The following is a 21,467-nucleotide window of genomic DNA, read 5'->3' as shown; positions in this document are numbered from 1 at the left end:
TCGCCCCCTACAGTTCAGACTGCGCATGTGCACATACGTCATACCAGGTCTCGCTGATATTTCAAAGAGTGGTATATGTTTCTTTAAAAGCCTGTTTTTGCTTTGCTCCCATCTTACTCACTTAATTATAATAACTGAAAAAGTGTTTGTTTGTGTAGATTTTCAGTCATCCACTTTAGGGCGGTCTTGTGAGTCCTAGGAGTTACATACCTGGGACCTTCCACCTTTTGTCTTAAAAATGAAGACTCCTCTTGGAGGAGAGGTGAAATGTCTTTACTAACTTAAAAAAAAAAGCCCAGGTCCTTTCCTATTTAAAGCTCCCATGAAAAAAGTAGTCTGCCCCGAAGATTCAGACTAAATTTGGCAAAAGAACATTCAGATCTAAAACTTTTTGAAACAGCCCGAAGGCTGAAAATGCTCCGTCTGAAAATTTGTTACCCCTGTTTTTTGGCCTGATGATTTAGAAAACACGCTGCTTTAAGCTGTAGTGCAGCTTCTTTGCACTTACCCCGCACGTGAGCACTTTGTCCAGCAGGGGTCGCGCTAGGCACGTTTATGCCACACTTATGCCCGGCTGTTTGCATGTGGCAGTGATTATAACCTCAGAGGTGTGAGCATGATGTTTTTGTTTGTGCTTTTAAGTGTCACCCTCTCTGCATGCTTTATAACTCCACTGACTAAACACACCTGGTTGGTTTAATAAAAATATTAACATAACCAGATAACCTGCAGACCTGAACCCGAGCCGTGTTTATCACAGCCCTCTGCAGGTGTGATGTATGACTCTGAAACCACAAGAGGCGCCCGCGCAGCTATAAATAACCACATAATTAAAGGTGTTGACAGGGAACTGACACTGTGGTTAGAGCTGCTCTCCCCGGAGCCCCCCTTTAGTTTAAAAAGCTTCACGCGCACTACAGACCCCCCCTCCAACAACACCAGTGTCCTCAGGACAGGATCATGTGTGGGCTTATTACCAGAGCAGGTGTTACATGTGAGGCTTGTCATGGTCTTATTGTGCATACTAATGAATCTTCAGTGAAGGAGGGAAGACTTTGTTACCTCTGCACATGTTACTTTTTCAAACCTGATGTCATTAATGTTTTTTAATAGACTTAAAGTCAGAAATTAACTTCAAAGGTTCATAATTACCCTCATCCGTACACTGTATACAAAAGACAGGTGAAACGTGCTTAAAATGATAATAAGAATAATAATAATAATAATGATAATGATAGACATGCAGTTTACTTCCTTACTAATTGATTTCACTTTTTCTTCTTTTCCTTCCTTTCTTCACTTTCATCCTTAAATCCTTACTTCTCTCGCTCCTATACCTTCCTTCCTACTTTTCTACCTTTTCTCTGTTCCTCCTTTCTCTCATTCCTCCTTCTTACTTTCCTTACTTACCTTGTTCCTAACTTCCTTCCTTCCATATTCCTTCCTTTTCGAGTCCTTCTGTCACCCTTTCTTCCTTCCTTCTTTTCTCTTTCTTCTTTAATTCCTTACTTCTTATGCCTTATATCCTATCTTACATTCTCTTTTCCTACTTTACCTCACTTCTCCTTCTTAATTTCCTTATTTTCCATGTTCCTAATTTCCTTCCTTCCTTCCTTCCTTCCTTCCTTCCTTCATTACCTGTTGCTCTTTAATTCTTTCCTCCCCTGTTCTTTTCCATTTGAACTGTAATTTCCTTAATTTTTACATCCTTTTCCCCCCTTCTTCCTAAATGCCTTCCTTCCTTCCCTTTTCCATCCTTCTCCATTCCTTCTTCCTACTTTCCTTCCTTTCTTCTTTGTTTCTTGGTCCCCGTGGACTCCTTTTATATCAGGATTGGCTCTTCACATTCAAACAATAAATTTGAAACATGCCCATTAGTATACATAAATACATAAATAAAATTAGATTTAAATAAATATTTAAAATCTGGAACAGAAAGCTGAACTCTGTAAGTTAAACTGATTTATGTTATTTATTGGTTCTGTTTTTATTTAGTACTAAATCCCAGTTGGTGAAAGAAGAATGATTTCTCTCTTGAAGCAAAGCGTCATGTGAATAAACGACTGTTTGCAGTCACAGTCAGGAGATAATTATGGCATATTTAGATTTTAGATCAGCAGTCATCCATCTTCCTGACCATAGGCAGGAACCACGCCCATTTCGTGACGCAGAGGAGGCGTGGCTATGGGTGGTTTAAATCGGGGAGGAGCGCTCCTCCGTGAGCAGCTCAGTGCGGGAACAAAGCGCAAGGGGTGCTGGAGAGAGAAAGAGAAAGAGAGAGCGAGTGTGTTCAAACATCTGCAAGAAAAAAAGAAGAGGAGTGAATGGAAGAAGAGCGGAGAGGAGCTCCTTCACAGGAATACTGAGCCGAAAAGTTCCCAGCTGTTTGACCTTTGGCACAAGCATTAGGTGGACGAACAGAAAGATTCAATTTCAAAGCGCTGAGGTGAGTTCACGAACCTGAAAGGACTATTTTCCTGTCAGCGGAGTGAAATTAAACGAGACTGAAATATTTACCGCGATTTAAGCCTCAGATTTGATGTTTTTGTCTTTAATATTTGCACTTTCTCAGATACTTCTTTTCAGACAGCATTTTTAAAACTTCTGACTCTTCAGAAACAAGCAAACGCACAAACATAGTTTTGTCTTTGCTCCAAACAGCATGATATTATCAGAAAAGCATCAACACCGAGTCTTTATTTCACACTGCAGCATGGCAGTTACACAGGCAGGGTCCAGGACATGAAACCAAAGTCTTTCCAAGCTCATGCGCCTGTTTTTATTCTATGAAATGACAAAAATCTGAAGTGAAAACAGGAATGTGCTGCTCCATTTATGTTCATAAAGTGATGAAGTAGAACCAGAGAATCTGCTTTGTCCTACTTTGTTGTGTTTACAACATATCTCATCAGACTTGTAGGAACACACGCTCATTTATGGTTATTTAAAAAGGACTGTGCACATGGATTTAAGTTTAGATGCTATAACACTTGCCCTGTTGTCCTCACTAGCTTAATATATTCACCCACTTTTAAAACCAGTCTCAGATCTCATTGAACCTTTTTCGTTAAACATAACTGCAGATTCAAACTCTAAAAACAAATAAAAAATGTTCACCCTGAGAGGCAATGAGATAGTTGATATGATAGACTGTATGTAAAAGATGGCAGTAGCCACTGTGACATCACTCATTGGTTAGCTGCTATAATCATCTTGGTGATTTGAAATCAGGTCATTAGCCAATGAGCATCCTCTCTTTTATCATCCTTTTTGCTTTAATTGGCTCGTAATTTATTAAAAATTATTTAATAATCAGTTTTTGGTAAATTTATTTATGTATTGATTTATTAATTTGGACAAAGTGTTGTTGGGTCGGAGATTGCGGGAGAAGCAGGTCGCCCCCTGCTGGCCATTATAAAGAGTGCAGGTTTAAGGTTCAAGGCTTCAGGTTTGAGATGGTTTACACCAGCAGTGACGGATGGAAAATCGAAGCTCTGGGATCAAACGTGTACAAAAGTAGCTGCGATTTGCTCATGAACAGTCTAAGCGTGACCTTTAATCTTTACTGGATACTCAGGATCATTCCTCATAAAGGAATGTGCGTTTCTGTTTCTGCTTCACATTGCGACTTTCATGGAACAAAACAGCCCGAGGAGGTTGGAACGACTCGAGCGTCATGTCCTGAAGTCTGTGTTTTTCATTTTCATGCCGCAGCGTGTAATAAATGCTCCGCACTGGTAATATTTTGGCTGGTTGTGTTTATGTGTGGGGTATGAAACATTTTGTGACTTTGAGCAAACACTCAGTTTTGTAAATGTAGTTTAAAAAATGTGTTTTTAAAAAAATTGGAAAACTTGAAGAAAAATGTGTTAGCAGATGTGGGCGAGTCTACTCAAACTCAGCACTACACACACTTTATTTAGAGCTCTTAAAATGAACAAAAGCCTTTCAGAACGCTTTTTTTGGTGCCACACACACACAGGTTGGAGCTTCTGATTGGTAGACAACCCCCTGTGCCACCTCAGCCACAGCTGACCTACACAAAGGCACAACTATATAACACATGAAAATTTATGACCACATGATGATTATCCTGTTTTATAAATGAGTTTAAACATAGAATACCCAAAAGCACCTTTTCAAAATGCCGTTTCACAGCCTCTGCTGTAAGTGAATGAGTTTTTATTCTGTGTAATGAATCGTTCAGAGAGGAAAATTACGCTCAAGTAAAATAAATATCTGCTGACTTGTTCATTCAAACCTATGCTTTAATTCAGTTCTGGCTAAATATTTTTTATTCTGACTTCACAAAAATAACAAACATAAGCTTATGAATAAGAATCCAAATCAAATGATCAGAAAAGCTCCTAAAAATAAATAACTAAAAACCAAGAGTTGCAATAAATGTAAAGAACATGCCAAACTATTGATTATTGGCATGTATGCTTCATCCATCACTGTTGGTGTCAGCGATGCTCTTTATAAAAAAAGACATTATTGAAAAGTGAAGCCGCTTAAACCTGCGTTCTTTCTAATGACCAGCAGGGGGCGACTGCTCTGATTAAACAGTCTGTGGGAAAATGACGCAGCGTCTCTCAAGATCTTCATGATGAACTTATGATCTTGTTTTTAGTTCATATTCAAAACAGTGTTGTTAATTATGGGTCCCATTAAGAGCCAAAAAAGGTGGGAAAACACTCAGAACAGGACTTCACTAACGAGGGACATCACAGTGGCTATGTCCATCTTTCATATACAGTAAACCTGCTCCATGCAGTGACCTTTCATCACGTCGTTACAGGCGTGTGTGTCGGTGTGTTTAAGTGATCTGAGCTGTACTCGTTCAGCTTTCAGCACCACAGGAGAGTCACTGTGGGAGAATCTGCAGCTTGTGTCTGAAACTGTTTTCCTAAACGAGTGACTGACTGAATAAATTGGTCAGAATATTTATTAAAAAGGATATTTCTATCAGCTTTTGCTTCTGCGGCAGAGCTGCGTCTTTTTAATTTGACTGAAACTGCGAGCAGGATCGCTGCTGCCACACGAACCCGTGCCCTCGGTGTTAATTAAAAAGAGGCCTGTTTTAATGAAACGGCACGTCTCTCTGTGAGAGTCTCAGGAGAAGAAACTGGATCTGTGTGACCGGCGCACCCTCGCTCGAGCTCGTTTAGTCACTTTTACCCCCTTAGACTGAAAGCAGCTTATTTGTTAATTACACCTCTGAAGAGTGTGGAGGAAGCTTCACTGAGCTGTTTTGGAAAAAGAAGGAAGGAGGCACTTAATATTTTCAGAATAAAGCTACTCGTGCACAGTTTGTCCTGTCAGCATTCAACGGGGGCTAAGTGGCTGCAAACCATTCAGGGCATCCTTCCTTTGTTCCGTTTCTTTCTTTCATTTCTTCCTCCTATCCTGTCTTTTACTCTTACCCTTCCTTTTACCCTCCTTCTTTCTTGCTTCCTTTTCATCTTCTACTCTTGTTCCCCTTGTTTTTCTTCTTACTTTCCTTACTTTCCCTTCCTGTTTTCTTCTTTCTTTACTTTCTTCCTTCCTTCGACCTTCCTTCCTTTTTGACTACCCCATTTTCCTTCCTTTCTCTTTATTCATTTGTTTCTTTGTTCCTTGCTCCCCTGTCCTTATTTTTCTTACTTTTGCCTCTATCCTTGTCATCTATCCTTTTTTCTTAGCTTGTGTCCTTGTTTTCCCCTTTCTTCTTTCTTTGTTCCTTAGGTTCTCTCCTTTCTTCTATTGAACTTTCCTTTCTTCGCTCCTTTCTTCCTCCCCGTCTTCTCTAAACCTAACAGGAAGCCAGTGGTGAGATGTCAGAACTGGGGTGATGCTGGAACCAGTAAAAAGCTGCTGCTTGGTTAGTTTGAGAACAAATGGGGACTGTGGGTCTATGAATGAGTTACAGTGATTGAGCCAAGAGCAAAATAAATGAAATATTGACCGTTGAGCATAAACACCTTAAATCTCTTATCAAAACAGTTTTTCAGCTCTAATCTTTTCAGGTTTGATCTAAAGGAACAAGTACAAACCTCTGCACGGCCACAGGGTCTGAAATATAGTCCTAATGGTCACAAGGTTAAATGGCAAATAACTATTAAGTGCTTAAATAAAAAAATCAGGCAAACTCGATGTAAATGGAATAAGAAACACTGAGTGAAAGAAATGATTAAAAAGATTGATTAAAAGGGAATATAAGCCACTCAAACTGGGAGTCCTGTGGACTGTGATGAATTACTGGATGACATATCAGCCATAACTTGATACGCCCTGTGACACATTATACTCTTAAACCTTTTCCTTTTAGACTAACCTCAAGTCTGTGCAGAAAGAAGATTTTTCTTAATATGAGAGACATCCGTCAACTGCCAGGAAAAAATGAGCTGTTATCAACCCCATCAGCTGGAACTGGATCTGATTCATCAGTTTGTGTCTCTTCATTAGCCCCTGTGTTTATTCACTGCTTCATCACACACAGCTGTTCCTTTACCGGCCACTCTTTAGGATTAAAGAGCTACACGAGCTGCTAATAAAGAAAGAAAAAGCAAAGGTGGGAACAGTTCAGTTTGCTGGATGTCATCATAATGTTTGTGTGACGCTCAGAAGTCACACAGATACTCATCACAGCCTGAATGTTCTGTCCAGCTTTCACTCAGATTCCACTAACTACAGTCTGACACCAGAGCCAAATATCCAACCAGAAAGACTCGAAGATGAAGACTCGTTTGAAGAGCCAAGCTTCAGCGAGTGTTGTGGTGGTTCAGCCGCTGTGCAGCAGAGCTCAGCGGCAGCAGAGAGAAACTGTTTGAAAGCCTGTAGTGTTTGTTGCTGGCACCCCGAGGGGAAGTTCAGAAAGTAAAGCCCACACAGGTGAGTGTGGAGCTGGAAATGACATGGTCAGACATGCGTGTGCAGGAAGGAAGAATCGGAAGTCTGTGCAGCATTTTATCAGGCTTTAGAGGAAACTAAGAAGTAGACGGGGGAAACTTTCTGCAGGAAACGTCAAAATGACATTTCCGGTAAACAAAATGGGAAAATAAAAACAACCTGACTGCACCAAGGCAAAAATCTGGAAAACACTACTTCTTCTTTACGAAATCATGATGCCATTCCAGAAGAAGTTCCACTTCAGGAAACACATTCAGGAAACCACGTGTCCTGTACATGTGACATAGCAGCAAAACCAGAAATATGTTTCAGAAATCACATTTCTGCAAAAGGAACATTAAAAAAAGTAATTAATATTAGGAAAATATGAGAATAACATCAACAACACAGAAACCTAACGAGGGAATAGTTCAGAAAACACAACATTCCAGAACTTTTCTGAGAATACAAAAACACAACAGCAAAACATGACAAATGTTTCAGAAACTGCAATGTTTCCAGAAAACCTTTCAGATAACTTGCAAACAAAAAAAACATCACGCCCAGATTACACAACAAAGCAGATTTTCCATAAAACATCCAGAAATTTCTGATAAAGTTTGTGGTAACATTCCAGAAGGCGATAAAACATTTATGAAAACACAATGACTGAACCCAAAATGCGACAAACTTCCTGGTAAATATGGCGACATAATTACAGTTTACACAGACGCAGCTTTTGTTTAGACAAAGATATTTACTTTCTGCAGATATATCGTACGACCTGCTGCGTATAAATCTGAGTATCTGTAGCCTGAAACGTCCCCGTCACCGTCTCAGCGGTGAGACACGCTGAGGCTTTGTGTGCTGCAGGAGATGATTAAAAGCAGGATTTGCATTTTAATTGGATAAGAATTGTATCATAGAGGTTTTTGGCAGCTGTCTCGAATCTTCTCGAATTAACACAGGTGTTAGTGTGATGATTGCATTGGCTGCTGCTCCGCAGTTTTGTTTCGGGAACATTTGGACATTTTTCAGGTTAAAGAGGTGTGTGTGTTTGTGTGTGTGTGTGTGTGTGTTCTTTTAAAGGTTTCAGACTCATTAACTGAGGTTTCTTATCCTCTTTAGTCTGCATATGAGCCGGTCAGGTCTGATTCACCAGCTGAACGATATCCAGAGGACAGGGTTGTGTTTGTATGCCACTGTAGAGACAAACTCGTGACAATGTACAGGTTTTTCCTCTCACTTTATTTCACAGGGGTGGGAGGGGAGCTGTTATGCTTTGCAGACTCGGGCCGCTAATTGATTTCACGGCTGGTGATGTGCCGCCCAGAGGAATCTGGCACCAAAGACAGGAGGCAGAAGGAGGAGAAAGAGACGTTTAGGCACACGGTCACATTAAAAACACCAAGTGGGAATAGATCCAGAATTATTGACCTTGCGATGACCTTTTGGATCTATGCTAATGGAAGAGTGAGGTCAGAGGTTGAACTTCAGGATAGGTTTAGTAATGAGTTGGTCAGCTATAAATGCTTTTGATCCTGGTTGGATGGAAAAGCCCACTGAGGTGGAAATGGCTCAGTTTCCAACAGTTTGTAGCTAACAATTGGCGCTACATTATTATAATGATCAGTATACTTCACTCTTATTGGACGTCACTTTAATCGCCTCCAAGTTGAGGTTACTTTTACTTTCTTCTGATTGGGTGCCCCTCGTAAACACATGTGGGTGTGGCTTCTGTCTGTCTGAGATGACCACATCAGGCACGCCCCTGTCTTTTGCTTTTACAACCCTGATAATGTAAACTTTAATACGCAGTAATATTTAAACAGGTGGTTAAGAAGGAGAAAACTAGCTATCGAGACCAAAGTAGTTTATTTCTGCTGTTAAAGTTGAAATGGGAGTCTATGGGGATTGACTCACAGGAGCCTCAAGTGGGCGTTCGAGGAACTGCGGCTCATGTAGCCCCAAATATCAGGATAATGTACTGATTATATACAAACTGAATTTAAAGTATACCAGTGATGCAGGTTTATGTAATCATTCTTGTCTTTCATTGTCAGCAGACACATCACGAAGGACCTGGCGGCTCATTTCCAACTTCTTTAATTCTATTTTTGGACTCTAATAAAGCAGCTTTGCATGATTCACAGTTCAAAATAACCCTATCTTATACTGGGCCTTCAGTTCATCTTGTCTAAAACAAGCTATTCTACATCCTCCCCCTTTAAGCAAGCTTTCTTCTGATTGGCTGCCCCTCATAAACACATATGTGTAAGGTCTGACATCAAACAGAGCCTAGAGTAGAAAAAACAGCGACTAACTGAGTGTTCAGCTCACAGGGATTACTTGTACAAACACTGAGCTCATTACTTGAAACTTTGGACGTGTTTAATGTGAAAATCCAGCTTTGGAACAGGAGATTCATGGCAAGAAGTAGAGGGGGAAGCACAGAGTCCAGGTCCACAGATTTGAATGCAAACCCCAGACTGTGCACTGTTTAGTTTTATGTCTTTCTGTTAGAGAAGCGTGGATTTAGTCACGCTTTGTGTCTGTGGTTTGTCCTGCTGCGCACTACAAGCCGTTATAAACACCTCGAGGAGAATTTAGGGCTAAAACGACGAGCTCGAGTTTTCACCCGTTTCAAATTTAAAGGTTTCATTTGTGGATTAAATAAATGGCCTCACTTCTCATTCAGAGGATCGACTCATTCATGACTGAGCCGTCACTAATAAGAAGGTTTGGTCCCAGCGCGTGTGGCTGTTTGTGGTTTGAACGTAGCCTTGGGCTTCTTAACATGGTGTTCCTGTGGTTGATTAGAGCCAGGTGTCTACTCTAGAAAATGAGGGTATTGAGGGCAGCCCGCCTCGCCGCAGAGGACCAGCTGCTGCTTGCTGCAATCTCAAATGATCTTGTGGGAAGGCTAGTCGTAAAGCTAAACATGCCCTTGCTGAAATTAGACGCTCTGGAGGACAAATTGTGCTGCTGTTGCTCATTTGGAAAATGAAATCTAGCCCTGCAATTATTTTATGTTGTTGTTGGCCCTAATTATAAATCATGGAAGCGGCTGAAGAGGCAGTGTTGCTGACTCATTGCTCAGCGGCACACACACTGCTGTGGTTGTACTCAAAAGCAATATTATTCCCAGCTGTGCATGAAATCAGCTCAGTTCTGTAATGGAAAAACGAGAGTGAGGAGGAATATGCTGAATGCTGCCCGACGGTACATGTGTTTCCGTAATGTTTAAAAAGAGATGATGAAGGAAAGAATTAAATCAAGGCCCAGATCCTGCACAGATTCCCTGCTGGTGGGGCTCGTTTATCGGGTTCAGAAGAGTGTGTGTGGTTTTGTTTTACCATCTTTGAGCTTGTTTGGGGATCGTTCTTGTGTTTGTGTATTACATTCATATTTGAGGATATGCTCCTGCCTCATGCACTGTTTTATGAGCCTTTAATTATTCAGGTAAAAGTCTCACTCCATAAGTGGGCCCAGACCTCCCTTCAACCTGTCAAGCTCCTCTCAAACCAGGGTCTACCCCAGCATCTCCTTCCATGCATTTCTTTTTGCTCTTGAGGAGCAGCGTCTCTATTCTGAGCTCCCACCTCCTCTCTAATAGATATCCAATAGATGGATACCAGATACCCAACCTAGTCTCCAAACTAAGTACAAACACTAAAAACAGTGGCTACAGAAAAATATTCAACTTAGTTTTGTTTGGAGGAGAAGAAATATGTCATTAGCTGACAGTTGGTGTGTCAGAGGACTTCTGGTGGTTATACAACAAGAGGCAGCTGTGGCACAGGAGGTAGAGCAGGTCATCTACCAATCAGAAGGTCGGTATTTCGATCAAGTATCCTTGGGAAAGAAACCCAACCCAGAGTTGGTCCTGATTCGCTCATTGGAGTGTGAATGCGTGTGAATGCTGGATGGAAAGCACTTGGGTGTAGAGAAAAGTGCTTGCGTGTGTGGGTGAATGAGACATGTTGTATAATGTGCTTTAAGTGCTCGAGTAGAAAAGAAGCATTTACAGCTAGTTTAGAAAAATATCATGGTCCAGTCCAATCCTGGTTTTCTCACCCTGCCACGCTGTCCCACACTGATCATCAGTTAGGTGGCAACAACTTCAAAATCTGAAAGTAATAGAAATTAATATTAGAAAGTGAGTCGCAGCCTCAGGTTTGGAGTTAACATCACTGACACGCTTTTATTTGGTCTCATCTTTGACACCTTTTTTATATCTAACCTCCAATGGTTCCTCTTTCCTTTTACCCTCCAGTGGCGATGGTGAACAGCAGGGTGGAGGCACCCACAGTAGCGGTGATGGGCAGCGGCGGCGGGACAGCGGGCAGGTCGTGCGCAGGATGCGGGGGTCGTATCGCGGACCGCTTCCTGCTCTTCTCGATGGAGCGGTACTGGCACACGCGCTGCCTCAAGTGCTCCTGCTGCCACGCTCAGCTTGGGGAGTACAGCAGTACCTGCTACAGCAAAGGCGGCATGATCCTCTGCAAGAACGACTACATCAGGTGAGGCTTTTCAAAAACACAAAACGTGTGTGTGCGTTAGTGTGTGTGAGGGAGGTGCAGACAGGGGTTTTGCGGGTGTCTTCGGGAAAAACTGAGGGCTGGATCTGGAAAGCTGCTGAGGAGGACCCTGAGACACAGCAGACTTTGTGCATCAGGCCAGTAATAATACAGCAGCCTCTCATGAAATAAATAAAGCTCTGACTGTACACTCGGATTACGCCACAATCTGCAATAAGATACACTGAATAATCATGAGAGGTCTGCTGTGTGTTGGAGGAAATTCCACATTCGGTCCAGCCGTAAAATGGGATGTTTATGCAGGTGCATATAAATGTCCCTGATTAGTATTCATGCGGTTTTTGCACTGGTGTGACTCCAAATTAGAAGCTGGACTCTCACAGGTTCCTATGCATTCATGACTGGCTCATGCGTAAGCTCATTCAGACTCATCCAAACTGAAAAAGACTTCACTGAAGACAAAAATCTGCTTTTTTTACAAAACAGACTGGTCAGTCGAGTCATAATCAGACTATGATTCTAAACTATCAGGGAGCTCTTCAGTTGTTGAATGATTCCTTTTTTTTTTTTTTTTTTTTTTTTTTTGAGAGCTTCAGGAACGTGTGCCAAGTCAATACACCAGTTTCGTCTCAGGAAGCTCAGGTCCTGAGATGTGATGGCTTCTCATGCTAGAACCTGCAGTTCCTCTAGTGACCACTTGAGGCTGGCTCCGGCATTGAATCAGCCCCATAGACTCCTGTGTTAATGTGTCTAACTTTAGAGCAGAAATAAACATGTTTACAGCCTTCTACAAAAATACCTTTGGTTTCTATCGCTATTCTCTCATTTTTAATAACTATAGATGTTTTTGGAATGTGTCTGTTCAAGCTTCAAAATACAAAACCTCAAAGCAGTGCAAGATAGCATGTTTGCAGTGTCAATCTTTTATACACTTTATGATTTCTGGTCATTGCAGCACCCTCTAGTGGTCAAGACTTTACTGTGGTTCCTCCAAAATAAGATTAGCGATCCCATGAGCTACGTTTTGTTTTATGAATGCTGCTTTGTGATGTCACTTCCTATTTTGCCTTTTTTGATTGGCTGAATGCTTTTGAATTTATTTTTTTTTAAAAATCAGCTCATGGCTTTTGTTACTCTTCGTGGAAATTGAAGTCATATGTGCTTTTAACTCTGACAATACCTCTTATTTTTGGCCCGATCAGCAGTGATGGAGCACTTGAGCAGCAGTCCAGTCAGTGTGAAAGCTCTCCTGCTTTGGTGGCTTTTGAGAACCAGCCTACATTTTGATTGGCTTGAAAGCCAAACGTTCACAGCATCATGTGGCCATTTTGTACTGATGTTCAAGTGCTAGCTTTTTGGCACCTGACACCAGCCTAATTTTCACAAAAAGAAAAAACCCTGCCTGTGTTTCCAGCCGCAAACGAGCTGAAGAAACGTCTGATTTAAATCCACTCTGGACTTCCAGTGCCACTCCAGAATTACAGCCGCCTCAGATTTCTCGCTTGGCAGCCGTTTGTTCCGTTCTGTGGCAGGAGTGCAAATAAAGAGCTCAAAATATGTATAAATAGTCCTACAGTGGATTTCGGCTAATTTGTGTTTGAGTGGGGAGGACCTCCAACCGCCATCCATCCCATGAAGTCAAAGCTACAGTCACTGACCAACAGACAGGAAAGCCATGGCTAAATTATCCAAACCCTGAGCTGAGGTGGACTTACCTAAGGTCTGGTTTGGGGTCGAGTCCTTAGATTCGTCATGCTGCTAAAGAAAGATGAGCCTTAACTGAGACTCAGGAGGAGTGTGTGTGTGTGTGTGTGTCTGAGGGTTAATTAAGGAGGACAGGGATCCTCTCAGGCACACTCATTAAATGACTGTTTGGATTAAGATAAAAAATTCATTACTCTGTGGAGTCATTGAAAGGGGAAGACAAAGAAAGAGGGAGAAAGAGAGAGAGACGCCAAAGTGGTCAAGTGAGTATCGCAGGGTTTCACGTGTAGCTTTAATGATGACAGCAGCTTCCTTTAAAGGTTCAACACAGGCGCTGACCTTCCTTCAGGTTCAGACTGATGAGGACCGGCTGCTGTGTGCCACCACACTGAAACGACCCGGAGCCGATACCCTCTCATTGGACCTTTTATGGGTGCTAAATACAGACCATATATATAACTGATGCATGAAGACTTAAAACCATTTACAGCTTTAATCACAAACTTTTGTTATTATCCTTCTGCCCAAGCTTCAGTGGTCCCAACATGCTGTGTTTATATAAGGCAGGGGTGTCAAACATAAGGCCTGGGAGCCAGAATCTGCCTCACAAAGATTCTAATCTGGCCTGCTGGTCTGCTTTTGAAAATATGGAGGAGGCCGAAGATTTTAGACTTGATTGTACTTTAACAAGTTTTACACTATTAAAGACCTCCCTCATGGCCATTCAAACTACACCTAAGTAACAGATAAACAGTTAAATAGCAGAAAACTTCCTGTTTTTACGATCTACAGAAAAAGCATCTGTCTTTTACAAGGAGTCTACAGTAAAACCTTCAGTTTTATAATAACTATAGGAGAGTCTTTTCTGTAATTTTCTTACACTTGAAGCCCAAAGAGTCATCTGACAGATTTCTTTCATTTACTACATCAGCATGTAGAAAAACTGACACTGCTGTGATTGCACCATTTTTTTCTGGCATTAAAATATCTTCAGGATTAAATGTGCGGATAAACTTCTGTACAGTCACAGATAAGGCAGCTTCACCGGTCTATCCCACTGAAGATTAAAGTGGGTGAATAGGGACGTATTTGGTGGCATTGAGCTGATGTCTTAACATTTCAACATTTCACAGGTACCTGAAATAATAGAGATGGGATTTTAGAATCCACGACATCTGCTTTATGGCTGTTGTGTTGATGCATGACTGTTTGGTTTCATGTGCAGGCTGTTTGGACACAGTGGAGCCTGCAGCGCCTGTGGACAGTCTATACCTGCCAGCGAGATGGTGATGCGAGCACAAGGCAGCGTTTACCACCTGAAGGTGAGCGTGGTCTTCTACCAATCCAGCATTGTCAACCTTTACATGTTTTCATCTTTTCAGACCGGTGAAACTTTTAATCTAATTTATTTGTTTTTCTTTAGTGTTTCACGTGTGCAACATGCAGGAACCGCCTGGTTCCCGGCGATCGCTTCCACTATGTCAACGGGACAATCTTCTGCGAGCACGACCGGCCAGGAGGAGGCCTGCTCGGCGGACACTCTACTCCACTACAGGGCAACAACATCATGTCTGACCAGAAGGTGAGAGGCAGTTTCTGGACTCAGATTTTTTGGGCAGTGACATCATTTTCATTGAGGAAGATTTTCATGAAGCAAAAATATGAGCTTAACTGCTGATGAATTGGCAAGTACTATAGAGTTTGATAGTTCAGTCAAAAGTTGCTTCATCAGCAGCTGAGAGTAATTTTCATTGTTTCTCCGTGGTGGGGAGAAGATCTGGAGATGATTCAAAATGTGGTGTTTGCACCTGGAAGTAGTTTATGTGGACTAACAGCATGCAGATAAAAAGAGTTCTTAATGAAAATGAAACAGACCGATCCAGTGGATTGGAATTTTGTTTTGTTTTTTTCCAGTCAGTTTAACTTTAATGCAGACTCATGGATGTTTATCCAAGCTGGTGGTTGGTTTCGTTTATAACCTCTCCTCTTTACTATTTACAGGTCTGCTGAGGAAGAGGATGGAAAACCAAATGTGTGCCTTCTCCCCCACCTTTCTCCTCTTCACCTTCTCCCCCTCGCTGTAAATCCCGCCGCTGGTCGACTTCCCTCTGATCTCGTGGACCCTTGCCACTGGTTCAGATTTTAACTTCCCAACAGAGACTCAGAAGATGACGAGGAGTAAAATCTGAAAGAGTGCTGTTGGGATTTCACTGATTGGCTGTGGCCTGGCTGAAAGAGGAAAAGCGGAACTGTCCCATTTGTGTGATTTTAATTTTCCCAGCCAGCCAGTTACTGTGGACATTGAATGAGGAGAAGACAATGAAAGCAATGTGACTCCTGCAGGAGGTGAACTATATTTGACCACATATTTGAGTAAAACTCGTTTGGGTCTGTTGTGTCGTCATTTTAGCTACTCGACGTTTCCTTCGACACGCTGAGAGACTCCTGGACACCATCACATCTGTACTGACTTAAAAACGTGTACTTCTCTGTGTACTTCTCTGTGAAATATTCACATTTTAGCCAGTTAGTGAAGAGAAATTGCTCCCTAGTGGCAGTGTGAATGTCACAGACAATAGGATTGATTTCTCCATGAATTTTAAGACTGTCTTTTCCCAGTTAAATCAGCTCGTTCTCCTCCACATGTCTCATATCAGTGACTCTGTATGACCTGTTTTAGCCTGTGCAAGCTGCTTTGGAACCCACCTCCACCCGAGCTTCTCTTTTTAATGCCGTTTCTGACTTTTTCAGTGTCATATCTGCTGTCATTGATACCTACTCTGTTCTGTATGCGAAGGGAGATGTACTGCCATAAATATAAATGACTACAAATGGAAACCAAGAACAGTCGTCTTTTGACTGTAGTGTCAAAAACGAGGACGGACCCTTTATTTAACTTTCTTTATTTAGGACTGGCCTTGATTTTTAATTCTCCCTCAGGGGGAGGGAGAATTAAAAATCTCCCTCCCCCTCAGGGAGAAGCTACTATCACTGAGTTTCTGTTGTGAATAAAATATCAGTTTTTGCATATGTGCAGTTCCTGGCTCCCAAGGTGAGTCAGTCCCTATACACTCCCATGTTATAATGTCCAACTTTGAAGGAGTTTCCTCCTAAATAACAGGTGTATGGTGGGGTTCATTTGTTTATAACTCACCTGTCTGGATTTTATTGAGGCTTAAAATAACTGGCTTGCTCACTTTTAGCTGATAACTTGGCACGCCACCTTCTCCTCCAAATATGGTCACTTCCAGCTCCAGAAAACCTTCATGGTGGAGGCCAAAGAATGATAAAGTTAAAGCTACAGCAGTGGGTGACATGGCAGTGGCCAAGTCCAACTTTTCCTTCTACTAAGAAGAATTAAGAGTGTGAAGGTAATACTCTTTTAGCAAAACAATGTTTATGTTGTTGTTGTTGTACTGATGGCATTAGTGCTGTGGAAGCTTTACCATGTGAACCATTGTAGGATAAAGTTATAGTGCGCTACAGTTGATTCCACCTGTCTCCGTGTGCTGATGGCAATTAATAAAACAGCTGAGACTGATTATTTGAATAAAGTCTCATTTGACAGTCTGAGTTAACCATAATCCGTGCCACAGTTTCATTTTCTAATTTTGTTCCCTCATCTCCAGTAAACATGATAACAACGAAGTAAAAATGCTAACATCCTTTATTGATTTAGGAAACTGTATTTATAGCAATATAGTCTTTAAAGCAGGCTTTGTTATTTATCTCCTATCATGTTTGCCCTGTTCCACAGCTCGATAATCATGTCATACAGAGTAGATGAGCCCTTCCTAAATCTCATCATATCAAAAGGAAATGAGAAGGGAGGGGCTAAAACAGGAGAAAAATACAGTGTTTCACAGGGGTTTTTTCTATTTCTGGCTCTGTGTGATGTCATGATGATGGAATGAGCCCTGCCCACTTCTCTTTACATGGTCCAGCCAATCAGAAAAAAGTTGAAAGGGTGGACTTGTTTGAGCGAGGCTGCACTAAGGACCAAAGATCATTTAGGCTTCAGGCTGCTCTAAATACTCAGTTTCAGACAGGTTTTACTGCTCTAGGATCTTTGTAATGTCATAAAAATGGAATCAGCCCCGTCTGCATCTGTTTACGTGAGACAACAGAAGAACGGGAGGAGCTAAAACAGCAGCTAAAACCTCTCAATACTCACTTTCAGACAGGTTTTTCTACTCTTGGATCCATGTGATGTCAGAGGGAGAATATCCCTAATATGGTCGCCTCAGCCACAGAAGCATCATCGACCTGCAGTCCGGACCTTCTGTTTTTGAAGGACAGTCCTTCAGAAGTGGTTGGGCAATATGTTTGCTGGCATGATCACAAAGCAGCCTAACCAAGCTTCAGTTAGTTCTTTGTTTTTAATGTCAAACTGCACAAACAGTCATCCTCACGCACTCTGTAGATATTTTTTATATGTTGTAGTTTGATTGGCTAGCAGCAGCTAAAGTTAAAGTTTTTCTCAGTACATAAGCGAAACAAAGCAGAAAAGTCAAGATTCTAGAAACATAGTCATTTCTACCCAGGTAAAAATCTCTCTTAGATCCACTAGGAGCACAGCTGCTACGTAGCACGGCAGCACCCATGATGTACCTTTTTCCTAGGATGCTATATGAAAGAAGTATCATCTGGAACATGTTTAAGCTTCATGCAGTAACCGTGTTTGGAAAGATTGCTCAGCAGCAGTGACGTATACTGTGCAGTTTAAATGTTTACTGCAGTACTGTTCACATTTTTACTTTTTATGCTGACGTGTTTTCATTGTGCTGACATTCTCTCTGCTGCAGTACGAACCATCATTTCTCTGTTGATTCTTGAGTATTTGGAGTTCTTTCAGAAGAACTAATAATAATAATAATAATGATAATTCAGTCATTCAACTCACATGTGACAAGTGTGTGATTGGGCTAAAGAGCTAGCTCTGGCTGCCTGAGACTGAGGGGTAAGTAGGGGAGAAACGCTTGTGGTTCTCAGACAAACATGGCTGATTACCCACAGGAATGGGATTTCAAAGGCCTGAGCCGAGGCCATTACAGAAGCAATTAAAGTGGGATGCGCTGGAGGCCTACGCGGGCTTTAGCTGCACTCCAGTGTTGCAGCCTAATGAGGCCTAATCTGGTGAGCTGGTCTAATTAAAAGGGAGGGTTGTTTTTTCCTGTGGGCTCCAGGCAGCCAGCAGTTTGTGGTCTCCATAGTTGTCTGAAACAAAATAAAAAAATAAAATACAAGAGCGAAGACTTGCATTGTTTTCAGCCATAAAAACGTTTGGATTCCTCTTTTCTGTGTCCCTTCAAATTAAAACTTTTTTTACATGCTCTCTGATCCTTCCAGGCTCTCGGTTCTGATTGCTTTCTGGCATGAAAAGTGCCTTTAAATTAGCCTTTTTAAATCTTTTTGGCATGGAAACTACAAGATCATCTCTTCCACGCTAATTTTGGGATCTCTCGTCCCCCTTTTTTTCCCCCTGTATTGTTTTATGCAGCTTTCTGTGGAGCTAAATTAAAGGCTGGAAGTGAGGCACACAGAACGGGCAGAGGCACACATGAGTAGCCAGCTGCGACTCCTCAAATTAACGGGGCCCGGAGAAGTCGGCAGCTCCCTCTCACAGGGTTAGTCCAATTAGCTTCACATTCACAGCAACAATGAGGCTTTTAATGGTGGTGATTCAGAGAGCTCTTTCATAATGATGGAGGGCGAGTGCATTCCTCTGGTTTTTCACTCATGACTCTGGTGTAAGCCCGGAGTCTCACCAGTTTCTCCCAATTCAACCTCAATCCTGTTTAAGGTAGTCAGGCTGTAGGTTCTTATCACAAAAAATATAAAATACAGCCTGCGCGATTGTGTTTTTTTCTCTCATATATATCCTTTTTCAGTGATGTATGTTCCCAATAAAGACAGCTAATGTTTCAAATAACAAGGTCAGTGTGTGAACAAGTAATCCACTTGAGCCAAAAGCCCAGGCTTTAATTTAATAAACACAGAGTTTATTAGATTTTTTCTCCTCTTGGATCTTAATGATGTCAGTGAGAGGAACACACAAGTCCCACCCACTTTCAATTACAAGGGAGGCTGGCTTTATGAGGAGTTGAAAAAGCTTATTTTGGACAGAGGCTCAAAAAAGAGGTCGCCATATTAAATGAAAGTTTCTAACACGAGAAGCCTCTTTTTCTTATTTCAAAACTGAACTTAAGATTTAGTGGTATCTTCATGTTTTATCCAGACTCCAACCTCTCGGGCTGAAGATAAAACTTCAGTTCCTCAAATGGCCACTTGAGGTTCAAAAGTGACTCAGTCCCCATAGACTATGATGTTAAAATGTTTAGCTTTAACTAGGAATAAACATGTTTACAGCCTACTATATATGGAGGATAAACATGTTTATAATACACCTGTTTAAACAATACTAAGCATTAACATTTGCAAGTAATAGGGAGGGGATCTTTTTAATATGGTCCTCACAGGCAGAAAGAAGTCCCACCCACTTTTATTTTACGAGGGGTAGCCAATGAGAAGAAAGTTGGCTTTAAAGGAGAGGGGGGAGGGAGCTAAAACAGAGTAATGCAAAGTTGTTCTAGTACAGTAAAGTGTGCTTCCAGTATTGTGTATACAGAGACAAGAGGAAAGAAAGCAGTTCATTCAGTTCACAGATAAGAACCAGCGCTTTCAAGTCTGAGTCAGAAAACGGTGGAGTGCCCACTCCAGGCTAAAGTTAAGGACTTCAAGTATCTCAGGGTCTTTTTCTCGAACGAGGGGAGCACTGAACGGGAGACTGACAGAAGGACTGGTGTGACATGGGGGCATGATTTCAATGGTGAAGAGTGTAAAAGTGAATCTGTTTCATTACATTCCCGCTGTCAACATGAACATGAGCTTTGGGTCATCACCAGAAGAATGACATCACAATAAAAGCAACCAAAATGAGGTCTGTGAGGTCAGTCATTCAGGAGGGGTTTAGAGTAGAGCTCCTACAGCTCCACAATGAAAACAGGACCAGGACCAGGACCAGGTGAGGTGTTTCAGGGACTTCCAGCTGGGAGAATTCTCCAGGACAGACCCAGAAGACAATAAGGAGATTACATCTCGCAGCTGGCCTGGAAGCGCCTTAGTGTCCTCCTAGAAGACATGGAGAGAGCGGATGGATGGATGAATGGATTGTATTTATTATAAAACTTCATGTTAGTATTAAATCATTTATTGATTTAGCTTTGATTGTGTGACAGCGACTAGCGGAAAAGTGAATTATTTTGATACAAAGATATACTGTATATCAAAGATGTCAGTTTCCTTAAACATGCATTCTTTTCAGTGGCCAGCAGGGGGCAACTCCCTTGAAGGCTGTGCAAAAATGACCCTCCTCCTCTCTTGATCTATGACTTCAGTGAACACTGATGCGTCCATGGTCTCAGTTGTTAGTTTCATTAATTCACGATTAACCAGGGTATGTTCAAGGGCTGGTTTCAGAACACCATGATGGCGGCAAAGAAGTCTGCAGATTGAAGCTTCTCAGAAGGACTTCACTGTGTTGCGGTGGCTTCGTTCATCCTTTATATGCAGTCTGTGAGAAGAGTCCAAGAATAAAAACAGGAGAGGTGGACGCAGAGCAGGTTCCTTTTAATTCCTCCAAATCCCACTCTCCAGCATGCTTCTAGTGTTATTCAGCAGCACATTTTTCTTACTGTGGCTAATCTGGGTGGTGGGCAGAAGTAGGCGTAGCGCTGATTACTGCGGTGCCTCACTGGTAATCCTGTATCTGTGGACAAAGATCCCATTGTTTCTCCATTTTCCCCAAGAAATCTGCCCAGGAGATACATTAAAAGTGGCCATATGTTGAGAATAGAAACATTTAACTTTAAAATGAAGTTAAAATGTAAACTAAAACACTGCCTGATCAAATCTAAAGCTGCTTGGTGCAAAGACATCACCAAAAGTTTGTGTTTTGTTTAATCAACAAAAAAACCCACAATTTCTGCCAAAGCCTTTGGTGATTTGTGCCCATAATAATGTGAAGTGTCTGTTCCCTAAAGTGTAACAGAAGCATAAGGAGAGGAGGATTAAAGAAACATAAAATTGCTTCTCAGCACTGGAACATGCTTCGTTCTTCATGTGTGTGGTGTAATACGAGGACAAATGTAAGTCATACCCTCTGAAAACTTTCATTCTCCTCGTCTCACATCTTTGCAGTGCTGCTAATTGGTTCTTGAATTCATCGGGCTAATTAGCGAGATGCAGATGAGGCTTGATTGGCTCGAGGCCGGCATGGAACTCGCACCATGGAGGGAGGTTGGGAGACCCCCCTCTTTCCTTATCAAGATATGGAGATAATTGCAATTAAAC

General features: G+C 41.7%; 1 protein-coding gene across 2 annotated transcripts; it reads left to right on the top strand.

Annotated features, from left to right (window-relative positions):
* Nucleotides 1-2,238: 2,238 nt before the first annotated feature.
* Nucleotides 2,239-16,699, top strand: lmo4a (LIM domain only 4a). 2 transcript variants are annotated; one of them, XM_031757490.2, is made up of 5 exons: nt 2,239-2,446; nt 11,147-11,393; nt 14,341-14,437; nt 14,539-14,697; nt 15,117-16,699. In XM_031757490.2, the coding sequence occupies exons 2-5, from the start codon at nt 11,152-11,154 to the stop codon at nt 15,123-15,125; spliced, it is 507 nt and encodes a 168-aa protein (XP_031613350.1). In that variant the 5' UTR covers nt 2,239-2,446; nt 11,147-11,151; the 3' UTR covers nt 15,126-16,699. The 2 variants fall into 2 exon arrangements, with proteins under 2 accessions (XP_031613350.1, XP_039470146.1); XM_039614212.1 differs by lacking the exon at nt 2,239-2,446 and adding an exon at nt 7,883-7,917.
* The last annotated feature ends 4,768 nt before the right edge of the window (nt 16,700-21,467 follow it).

This window comes from Oreochromis aureus, linkage group 7 (genome assembly GCF_013358895.1).
Source record: "Oreochromis aureus strain Israel breed Guangdong linkage group 7, ZZ_aureus, whole genome shotgun sequence".
Lineage (NCBI taxonomy): Eukaryota > Metazoa > Chordata > Actinopteri > Cichliformes > Cichlidae > Oreochromis > Oreochromis aureus.
The sequence above is the reverse complement of the archived record's forward strand: the minus strand, read 5'-3'. Positions and strand labels throughout refer to the sequence as shown.

Bases quoted from the DNA above. Each gene is read 5' to 3' on its own strand.
- lmo4a (XM_031757490.2), top strand. From the start codon at position 11,152: ATGGTGAACAGCAGGGTGGAGGCACCCACAGTAGCGGTGATGGGCAGC. The intron at 11,394-14,340 runs GTGAGGCTTTTC...TTTCATGTGCAG, and splicing joins TGCAAGAACGACTACATCAG to GCTGTTTGGACACAGTGGAG. The intron at 14,438-14,538 runs GTGAGCGTGGTC...GTTTTTCTTTAG, and splicing joins GCAGCGTTTACCACCTGAAG to TGTTTCACGTGTGCAACATG.